The 12023-nt window shown below is 35.1% G+C and overlaps 1 protein-coding gene across 1 annotated transcript in view; it reads left to right on the top strand.

Moving 5' to 3' along the window:
* Window positions 1-12023, top strand: part of LOC124358588 (fat-like cadherin-related tumor suppressor homolog) — a 116370-nt gene that overhangs the window by 72348 nt on the left and 31999 nt on the right. Inside the window, exons 29-34 of the mRNA XM_046810892.1 lie at window positions 151-456; window positions 1849-2057; window positions 3047-3191; window positions 4111-4581; window positions 7032-7301; window positions 8791-9051. Of these exons, the coding sequence (XP_046666848.1) occupies window positions 151-456; window positions 1849-2057; window positions 3047-3191; window positions 4111-4581; window positions 7032-7301; window positions 8791-9051 (1662 nt within the window). The remainder of the gene's footprint in view (window positions 1-150; window positions 457-1848; window positions 2058-3046; window positions 3192-4110; window positions 4582-7031; window positions 7302-8790; window positions 9052-12023) is intronic.

Raw genomic sequence — 12023 nt, 5'->3', positions numbered from 1 at the left:
TATTGATCTTTATTGTGACCAGTGACTAGAAGCCACCAGTTCTGTTGCAGGTATCTTGACAGTTGTGAACTTACACAAGTTGACGGAGCTGCAGACGCATACACTCAACATCTCGGTATCGGACGGAGTGTACATCAGCTTCTGTTGCAGGTATCTTGACAGTTGTGAACTTACACAAGTTGACGGAGCTGCAGACGCACACACTCAACATCTCGGTATCGGACGGAGTGTACACCAGCTTCTGCCGGGTGAGGGTAGAGATGGTGTCAGCTAACCGCAACAGTCCCGTCATGGAGAGGCACCAGTACGATGCCAAGGTGGGGGAGAACCTACCGGCGGGCCGTTCGGTTGCCACGGTAACTGCTAGGGACCCCGATACCGGCACTTATGGCCAGGTCACTTACTCCATCCCGTCACAGCTGTTGCTGCAGACTTTCTCTATCAACAATATTACAGGTGACACAAGTTTATTTGTGGTTTACTTAAACTACACTAAACTTCCAATTTGCCATGATCATGGATTTCATTTACTACATTGACTGATAGATTTGTCGTCCAGAAGCAAATCAAATCAAAATCGTTTATTCTCCGAATAAATTTATACTTCTAATTTAATTATTTGAGAAATATTCTAACTGAGCTACTAAAGCCTGTGCGTGAGAACGAGTCACCACAAAGTACTCAGTTGGTATTTCAAACCGTAAAAATTTTAGTATATCTTAATGAAAATCTTTTATAGAAATGAATAATAAAATTGAAGTGAGAATGTATTTAGATTAAGTAAGTGGATGAAAATTATTATTAGAAGGACAAAACAACCAACAGTTGGAGACCAAGACCATGGACGGCCCTTGGTGCAACTCTTTGTTCACAGACGGACATCGGAAAAACTGCGTACAAAATTCACCATTACTTATTTCCTAATACATACAAGCCAAAATGCATACAGTCATACTCATAATATACTTGTCCAAACATAACCCATAAATGCTTACAGTATATTTCAAACATACCCACGCAACAAACACACACTCACACGTACATTTTTATATGCCTGTTACACAAACACTTGTATTCATTTTTCCACCTCCCATCCTAATCCACATCATCTATTGTCTATAATTTGATGTAATTAATAATTCAGTATGACTTCTTGAAAGTACAAGATGAAAGCTTCTTGAAAGTTCATAAGGCAGTATGAGTTATAACAAAGGATAATATGAAGAAACATGGTACCTCATATTTGTGATACTTAAGCAACATTTTGCTAACATGTAATTGATTTGAAAAATGATATTGTTCTTGCTAAAAATCTATTAATTCTGTAATTTACACAATTTCACAACATTTCCTGTTCAGTGCAATAAAATTACATTACAGGTGGATCTCAAAATTTGAATATAAGTTACTCTTTGCTTGAGATGTTGGATTAAACTTTATGGAGTACTAAGGAAATATTATAGAATAAGAGACAAACCTTTAATAAAAATATGGCTATAAATAACATATATAGGCCTAATACAGAACCAAAAGAATATTTTTCAATGTATGAATGTAATATTTCGTTATATTCTATTTAACTATTTACCAAAATGATATGACAAAAAGTAGAGATTGTTTGTGACTGAAGGTTGATTACCACTGTAATTGGTTCAGATTAACAAGTTTTGTAATAGCATGTCACATATTTCAGGGTTTGAAACCACTTTTAGAAACTTAGTACAGTACTTATCTATAAAAATATCTAGAATATATTGAGTAAAAATTACCAAATAAATGTTTGGAGAGTTAATAACTAGTACATATCCCAGGACAAGATGTGATAGATTGTGTTTATGTTTATCCCAGGAGAGATCTGGACACGCCGCTCACTAGACCGAGAACAGCAGGCGCTGTACGAGATTCCTGTCATGGCGGTGGACGGAGGAGGCAAATCTGGCTTGTCCACGGTCCGACTTTCCGTGTCTGATGTTAATGACAATCCCCCACAGTTCCTGCAGTCCGAGTACAAAGCTTGCATCCACGCCAACCTGACCGTCCATTCACCTTTCCTCAAGGTATAATTCATTTCAGATCAAGTACTCAAGAGTTCATAAACTGGAAATCAATTGCATCATGAACTGATATTTTTAATTTTATGTTCTGTATGTCCTTTATTGTATTGACAAAAATTCTAAACTCAACGTTTATGAATAAAGAATATTGTCTATTGTCTATTGTCTATACTCTGCCTTGTTTGAAGTGTGAAAGTTATGGTTTCAGTAATATTCAATGTTACCAAATATTTAAGACAGTTTCTTACTATTTTATATTGAGACATGTGAATTGTAATACTGTAATTAAGGACCGGACATGCTTCTTAAAACCACAGTGTCCGTATGTCCATGCGATAACTTTTGATAAAAAGGCCGTAGAGACTTGAACTTGAACATCGGTTAGTCTTGATCCAAAGAAGAGCTTAATTGTTTTTGTTGTCGAAATTTAAAACTGAAAAAGTTATCCAAAAAATAAAATTCAAACATTTTTACGTTAGTATTATGAGCAATGAGAAAATTGAAAATAAACCAACAGAGTACAATCATATGACATTTTAAGTTTATGACATTTTTAGTTTTAAGTTGGCATCGTAACATCTGCGATGAAGTATCTTTTTGTGGATTAGTAATTAAGAGTTTCGTTTTGTTTTTTCGGGGACTATGTTGTGTCGATTTATTTTGAAAGACCTAAATAGTGTTTTAAGATATTTTGGTGCAATCCGAAGATCCACATCATGTCTTTAAGTTGACACCTCTGATTCAAGACTTGTGTTATTGAACTGTGAGCGCATGGAGAATTTTTATGTTTTAAAATTGTGTTTGCATGTTGTACTTCATTATTGGCATCCAAGTGGAACTGCCAATTCATTTAGCATAAAACGAAATATGAACATAAGCTTAATCTTGACACAAAATTTTTTCTTTTACCTCACGCTATATCAAAACGATTGCCAAGTGATAAAACTGAAGATTATAGATAACGGTTGTACAAGAACAGTATTATCTCACAGGTTCGAGCGATGGATGAGGACGAAGGAGTATCAGCCACAATACAGTTCTCCGTGTACGAGACTCAGACCAGTGGAGTCAAACAACTGTTCGCCATCCATCCTCATTCTGGTGCTCTTTTCCTGCTCAAGTCAGCTGTGCCTTATGGTAAAGAACAAACAACACTTTTTCAGTTTTCACTGACAGTTTGTAAATGTTTGATCATTTTTATATTTATATATTCTTTTAATCTGAGAGATAGTGTAAACTATCTTGTAAAAGTATGCAACAAAATTTTTCATGAAATCGATTGAAGATGTGTTAGTTTTAGTGTGAGTCAAAATGGAGGGAATTTTATGTATTGAAAGGGCTAAAATACCAATTGATACATTTTTCATGGCATTATTTTTTTAGCTTTTAACTTGTAACCAACTGCCAGGGACCTAAATAAAAGCTAGACTCAGTGTTTAATTTCTAGAACTAGAGGTGATGGAACTGTAACTCCTGAGGTTCTGTGGTTATGGAATAATTTCCAAGAATGTGACCTCCGGGACTCCTCTCCCGGAAGATTTTCAAAACGGTGTTTTTATTCTTTTCAGTGAAAAGTTTCTTTTTTTTTTTCCAATGAGATAAAAGAACTAAAAGTCACCACACATTTTAGTGAAATAATCTTTAACAACTAGGCTGACACAGATTTATCGTATATTTATGTGTCTGGCAATCAAACACGATTGTGTAAAGTTATGTACTGATATGAAAAGCAAAGGTTTTTATGTATAATGACAACATGTATAATGGGGTTGTGAAACCTGATAGAATATCTTTCTAATGTAAATATGAACTTCTAGCTTGTTGATCTCTATTAGAAGTATCTTAATACCAATTTTTTATTGTGAACTTTGTGGCAAAACGTTAATTATTTGGATTGGAAATGGATGAGAATCGCAAAATTAGTTTTTTTTTTTGTTAAAGTTACTGCCTAAATCCTTTAAAAAATTTGTAATCTTTCACATAACCATTTTTGTACTAAAAATTATCAGATGTATGATCGTAATAATAAAATGTTTTCCACTTACTCTGTTCATAGAAAACCAAGTGTTCCAATTCTTTGTCCGAGCGACAGACACAGGAGTACCACCGCTCCACACCGACGTACCTGTACAAGTGTACATCATGTCGGCTGATGACGTCCCGCCACTCTTTCAGCGTGGTGACCACAAGTTCTTCCTCCCGGAGAACGCTCCCTCAGGAAGCATGATCACTCAACTGCAGCTGGTAGCCGAGATGCCGGTTCAGTACAGACTGATCAGTGGCAGTCCTACATTCGCTGTCGATTCTAGTGGCAAAGTGACGCTGTCTGGGTCTCTGGACCGTGAGGACACAGCGGCACACTCACTGGCAGTCCTTGCACTCACTGAGTCCAGCCCCCCACTCACTGCGCTCACGGAGATTTCACTGCAGGTGCTCGACACAAACGATAACGCTCCAGTCTTCGACAGTGAAACTTACGTATTCGGTGTTCCTGAGAATGTCATGGAGGGGACTTCAGTCTTCAAGGGTAAATATTTTATTCTGGACATTATTATGTTTTGTCGTCTATGCAGCTTATTTTAACTCTAGGAGTGGTTCGATATTTTAGGATAACTTTAGTTTTCAAAATTTAATTTCAAACACAATCAATTCTCCAAATGTAACATGTTATATATCATTTAACTCATAACAGAACACAATAACCTATTATTTTTTCACATTTACTGTATTATAATATTACAAACAGTACTTAAAAATATACTAAAACTAAACTTTATACTAAAATTCCATTTTATAACTATGTCTACGCTTCTTGACCAGACTTGGTTTTAGAGATTTATATATATGTATTCTTTATTAAGGTAGCATGGCAAATGATCTGTTGCACCGTAGATACATTACACAGAAAGTGAATTCCAATGGCCAGAAGTAGGTTTTTACTGAAGTAGGCTTCTCAGTGCTATGGATGCATATATAAGTATTTTCTCCATTGGGACAATAAGGCAAACAACTGTGGCAGTGAAATACTTTAGACTGGAAGTAGACTTTTTGACCAATGTAGGTTTCTGAGACATGTGTACAGTATTTATTTTCTTAATTAGGACAACAACGCAAACTATGTAGTATCCCAGTGCGAAAATTTAAAATATTTAGGAGTCATGCTAGATAGAGAAATCAACTGGAAGACACATATTGAAATTTTAAAACGCAAACTAAACAATATTTTAAGATTTTTTTATTTTTTACAATACATTTGCACTGAAGAAGTGTTAAGAATGCTGTACTTCTCTTTGGTCAATAGTAGGCTTGACTATGGAATATTTTGTTGGGGTGGAGCCTATGAAACAAATCTAAAGCCACTTCTAACTCAACAAAAGAAATTCATAAGGTTGATTAAACGAAAACGAAGAATGGAGAAATCTTTTCTCTTTTTGTTGATTTAAATATTCTTCCCCTTAAATATATGTTTGTTTATAAAGTTTTAAAAATATTTTATGTCATAAGTGGCAATTTACCAGAATTAAAAAATAATTACAAAAACAAATTAAGAAAGCAAGAACCAATACCAGTTCCAAAGCCTAACCTAGCATTTTTTTCAAATAGTTATTGTTTTTTGGGACCTAAAATGTTTAGTATAATTTCTTCAATTATTAGTTGTGAGAATATAAAGTTATTTTCAAAAACATTAAAGAAGTGGTTATTGGGTTTTGATAAATTAGATTTTTCTTCTCTGCATAGATTCCTAGTTAATTAAAGAAAGTAACAGTAAATTTTAGTTTGAATTTATTTAAGTGGATTTTCATTTGCTTTGTAACTGCAGCAGCACACTTTTAATAAATTTTTTTAGGAGCTTATAAAAAAATCAAAGTTTTATTGAAATTTTCTTTGAGCTAAAAAATATTTTTGTAATAAAAGGAACCTCTCCACAGGCACTTGCCTCTAGAGGCCCTAGTTATTTTTGAAAATATTTCTTTTAATTTACGAGTGTTTTTGTTTTAATTTTATTTACAAGAATGTTACATTTTTATTTAAGTTTGCTCATTAGGTTTGTACATTGTGTATGCATTTGGTTGTTTACTTACTTTATTGATGTATTACATTGTGTATACCAATGTATATAATGTGCTATTGTAATATTTTCAAAAATAAATTCTATTCTATTCTATTCTATTCTATTCTATTCTATTCTATTCTATTCTAAACTCATAGACAACAGAAATGTAATTTATACAAATCAGAAATGATCTAGATAGAAATTCTAAATATACCAAACACCAGGTTCAGTTGCAACCTCTGATCTTCTTAACAATGACCACTTAAATATTATATACCTGCTGTATGCTAACTTTGATTTAAAAAATATTGTACATCTCCATCATAAGTGCTTTTACAACTAAGTAGGCTATAGAGTTGGGTTTTGAAAATTTGCGTTCAAAGCGGAGTGTAACAGCTATTATAAAATAAAATCTCATAAAACCAATATATTATGAGAAGTTTAATTCTTCTGTCTTAACCATTTAAATTTTACCATAATGAGGATATGCAAAAACACCACTTCAATAATAATCTTTATAGATAGTGCCGTCAATTGTGCATGTAATGAGACAAAGAGATTTACTTCTTCATCTAGATTACTCTAGGTGGCTGCTAGATAAACCAATTGGAGTAGTCTATGTCTCTCCGATGCAAAGAGTATATTTTGAATATCTCTGTTGCCGATTTTTTTTAAATTCTCCAGATGGACGTGGACTTCAGATTCTAGGAGTCAAGTCTGTGACAGTATCAGTCTACAAATACTGCACCAAGCGGAATGTGAAATAGAGTTAAACTCAACATTCACAATGAACCAACCTTCTCCACTATAGCTGTGTTATGTGTAGTGCAGTCAGGCTTTCTTTTTTAGGAAGGTTTATATAAAATGGTTTGTTTCACTTTGTACAGATTCTTCAAAGAGAAAACTGTTGTATTCTGTTACAGTGCACGCCTCGGACAAAGATGAAGGAAGTAACGGAGAGGTTAGATACTCCCTCAGCGGTTCGGGGGATGTGTTCGCTGTGGACCCGTACTCCGGCTCGGTGACCACTCTGGTGCCTCTGGACCGAGAGGCAGTGCCCTCATATACAATCACTGTGTTGGCAACTGATAATGGCTCTCCTCCGCAGACTTCCTCAGCGACTCTGCACATCCGACTGGTCGACTACAATGATAATCCTCCTGTCTTTGCTGAGGAATCGTACAGTGCTACAGGTTAATGAATTTCTTTAGCAATAATACCTTTCATTATATTAGTTATCCAGATAATAAGTCATTCATATATACAAGGTACATCTAGATCCAGAGGATTATTTTAGTTAGCTCTGAGATTCTTTTTAATTGATTCAGTTGGGTACATGCTTTCTATACTTTTAACAGGAACAGCTCAAAAATATTCGGTTCAATTTTTTGAACATTTTTGTATAAAAGTCTTTTTGTCACTTCATTCTTCATGAAATTTTCATTCTTGTTTTTCACTAAATGCTACCTTACCTATAATTCCTATTGTATCTGGTCAGTGTTGGTGTAAAATATTTTTTCTGTGATGTTCCCTGTTTTTTCTTAGGCATATTTCTATAAATCTTGAATAATAACCTTACAGTAAATATGATATACATTTAGAACGAAATTTAGTATGTTTTCAACCTCTCGCTGAAAAGTAAGAACCCCATGCTGGATATTTGAATATTTTGTTATGCCTGTAACAAAAAATCTTTTTTACTCTTTTTTTCAGACCTTTTGGACATGTTTGGTGCTTAAACAAGAGAGCAGGTACACTGGAATATTTATTTTCACCAACTTCTGAACACCTTACCTGATTCACCATCATTCATGTCTTTGAAGTATAAAGAGCCATAGCTAGAAGATACAGGGTCTGTTTGATAAGTATTGGGGCCGGTTCACTTATCCTCATTGGAGCGGTGGAGGAGAGTCCGACCAGTCAGCCTCAGCAGAGGGGTCCCCTACCGCTAGAGGATAAGTCGCCTGCGGGCATGCTTTGAGATAGGATATGGGTTTTGTGATTATTTTATGATGTCATCGCGCCAGCATGGAGCGGACCATCGAGCAACGCTTCACTGTGAAGTTTTACTTTAATCTCATTACCTTCGAACTTCATTAAACAGGCTTAAACAAGATTCTTTTGAGTGGCACAAAATGTTTAAAGAAGGCCGGGGAGCTTGTAGGAGACGATCACCGTGTTTGTGAAAACATTTTTTGTCTCTGACAAGACTTTAACCATTACTCTTATTACTGAGGAGGCCTTTCAGGCACTGTGTGAAACTGGTGCTGAAAGTCTTGAGTGAGGAACAAAAACTGTCGCGGGTGTAAATATTGCTAGAAAATTTGGATTGCGTCCAGGAAGATGAAGATTTTTTTTGACAACGTTATTACTGACAATGAATTGTGGGTATTCCAGACTTTTTCTTGTTTTTGCGAATGGAAGGGAAGCTCAAAGGACATCGGTTCGACTCCATCGAGGTGGTTTAAGAGGTAAAAACAGAGATTCTCAACAGTATTCTGGAAACGACACTCAGTGTATCGATGCAGAAGGAATTTATTTTGAAGATTATTAAGTAATTGTAATGTAATGATACCTATAATAAATTTTGATTTTTGGAAACAGTCCCGATACTTATTGAACAGACCCTGTAGTTCAGATTATTCTGGTAGTGATATTTGACGTACTGATTTATGTGTACAGTGAGAGAGGACGCACTGGCTGGCACAGTGGTGGCCCAACTGTCTGTGAGTGATCGTGACACAGAACTGGGCTCAAGTGTGGAGTATTACATCACTCAAGGAGATCCACGTGCTCAGTTCGGTGTACGTGCTACTGGCCAAGTCTATGTAGTTCGACCCCTCGACCGTGAGACCCAGGAGCGCTACAGTCTCACTGTGGAGGCCACAGACACTAAGTTTGTCTCCATTACCCATGTCTACATCACAGTTCTGGATGCCAATGGTGAACAAATTTTCCTCTCCTTTATTATATTTTAATCACCTAGAATTAACATACTTTTACTTCTTGTCATAAATTCCTGTCAGATTCCGTCATAAATTTTAGTTATAAAACCTTTCTAATGTAATATAATGTTTACTTTTACACTTCTGAAATGGAGTGGACTGAAATTAAGACAAACTAAACGAGAGAAGATTTTAAATTCTTGTTTAAAAGTTTATTTAAGTAGAGTGTTAAGTTTGGTGCTATATTTCAGTGTTCAGAAATCGTGAATCTCCATAAAATCTTTTTTACTCTTTTTTATGAATTTTTTACTTTCAAAAAATATAAACCATAAATCTTTTTTTATTCCAAAAAAGTTAAACCATAAATCTGTGTTACTCTAAAAATGTATAAACCATAAATCTTTTTTACTTTAAAAGGTATAAACCATAAACCTTTGTACTCTAAAAAAAGTATAAACAATATGTTTAAGAAAAGTTGTTACAACTGCCAACTGCTAAGCGCAAGGTAGGGATACAAACTGAAATGTTGTGTCTTGTATTTTTACAATGCCATCAAATTGTTCAATACTTGCATTTAAACAGGAAAATTCGTTAGTGAACTCTCCTACAGAAGTATGCACCACGACGAGTACAACCATCAACAACGTTATCACCAACATCCCGAAAGTTGATGTTGTTGTGTTCAATCCTGCCATCTCTGATCACTTCGCTCAGGAGGTTGTGATTAATGGACATGATCCGGTGACTGGTCTTGCAGAAATTACGGTCAAACGAGATGTAAACTCTCAAAATATTAACGAATTAATTTATCACTTTGAGCGAGAAAGTTGGAACTTTTTAAATAACATTAAATGTCCAAATGAAATGCACAATGATTTTAATGAACACTTTCTCTTAATAATTACTATTTATTTAATATTTATTTATTTAATATTTATTTATTTAATAATTACTTAATTATTTTATATCCTTTCAAAAAATTCAAAGTACTCAGTAAGTGACATAAGAATACTTGAATTACACAAGGCATTCTCTCATCTCGTGAAAAACTTAAATTGATCACTCAATTTTTATCAACACAAACAATGAAAATTTCAAAATATTTTAAAAAATTATAGAAGAATATAAAGGAAAGTTATAAAAGCTGCTAGAGCCTATGGAATTAAACAAAATATTAAATAATAACAAGAACTTTTCAAATACAGCATGAAAAATAATTAATGAATCCATAAAATAAGAACATCCAACACTAAATTCGAAACAATTTTCACTACTCATTAAAAACAAATTTAAAAAATACAGGTTGACTCTCAAAAAATTGCTGACGAATTTAACAAGTATTTTGCCTCAGTTGGTTCAAGTGATTCGTGCTTCACTGAACCCATTTCCACGATCTCGGTAAAGAACCTGTATGTCAATGATCTTGACCCCTGAGATGGCTGATATTGTGCAAAGATTAAATTCAAAAAAATCTTGTGCCAACAATGGTATGTACATGTGGCTAGTCAAAAAATGCTCCAAGCATAACTTGACTCCACTAACAAAAGTGGTAAACTCCTCATTTCAATCCGGTGTTTACCTGGATGATTTGAAAACAACCAAAATTGTCCCAATTTTTAAGAAAGAAGATCATCATCAAATCAAAAATTACTGCCCAATTACAATCTTGCTAATTTTCATCAACATTTTTGAAAAGGTGTTTTTGAATAAACTACAAAGTTTTCTGGAAAGATTTAACATACTTTGTCCTGAACAATTTAGCTTCCGGAAAAACAAATCAACAATTGATGCGGTTTCAAGTCTTTTGGATGTTGTTGCCGATGGTTTTGAGAGACGAGATAAGGTGCTCCGCATATTTCTCAATCTTTCTTAAGGCTTTTGACTGTGTGCATTATAGGACACTGATACATCAGTTAGAGACATGTGGAATACGGGGTCTACTGCATAGGTGGATCTCGTCCTACTTGAAGGATAGAGACCGGTGTGTGCAGATCTCAAATATCATGTCAAGAAAATTGAAAATGGCAAACTGCAACCCTCAGGGATCGATCCTTGGGCCAGTGCTTTTTACTATTTACGTTAACAATTTGAACTCATCGATCCAGACTGGAAAACTGATTCAATATGCTGACGATACGACTCTCTGCATTACTGCAAATTCTGTGCAGGAGCTCGAAATCAATTCATTTGTCTCATTGAATTCATGCATTCAATTTTTTTTTTTTAAATCAATTTGAAAGCAAACCGTTTAAAATTGAATACAGTTGATTTTTGTCTGAGACAGCATGAAGGTAGTGCATGGCCTGCTGTCCTGGTGGATGATAACCTCTTAGAGGAATCTGACTCCATAAAATTCATAGGGATGTACCTAAATTGAGGTCTGACCTGGTACAATCATGTTGAAAGTGTTTGTTCCAGAGTAACTTCAGGTTTGTATGCTTTGCGAAATTTGCCAAAATACTGTTCTCACAACATACTGAGAATGGCTTATTTTGGCCCTGTTTATCCGCACCATGCATATGGAGTAAGATTCTGGGGCAGCTGTGCATACAACAAACTGGAAAGTATTTTGCCTTCAAAAGAAAGCTGTGCGAATCATTTTAAAATTAAAGAGAAAAGAGTCATGCAGAGATGCCTTCAGGGAGCTTGGTGTACTGACTTTGCCCTGCTTCTACATCTTGGAGGTGGCTGTGTTCTGTAAATTAAAGGGCACATTGGCTCAGCAAAGGAACACTCACCAGTATGAGACAAGAGGCAGGGACAACTATCGCAGTCAACTCCATCGAACGGTGGCTTCTCTACATTTGCCATCGCAGGCTGGTGTTAGGTTGATCAATAGGCACCCTGAGGATCTTAAAACATTGGCCGATCCTAAACAGTTTAAATCTCATCTTAAACGCCTGTAGGTGTCAGGTGCTTTTAGGAATAGCATGTGTGTGTAGGTGATATAGGAATTGCATGTTTGCTGGA

Source organism: Homalodisca vitripennis, chromosome 3 (genome assembly GCF_021130785.1).
Source record: "Homalodisca vitripennis isolate AUS2020 chromosome 3, UT_GWSS_2.1, whole genome shotgun sequence".
Lineage (NCBI taxonomy): Eukaryota > Metazoa > Arthropoda > Insecta > Hemiptera > Cicadellidae > Homalodisca > Homalodisca vitripennis.
This window is presented reverse-complemented; position numbering and strand designations above follow the sequence as displayed.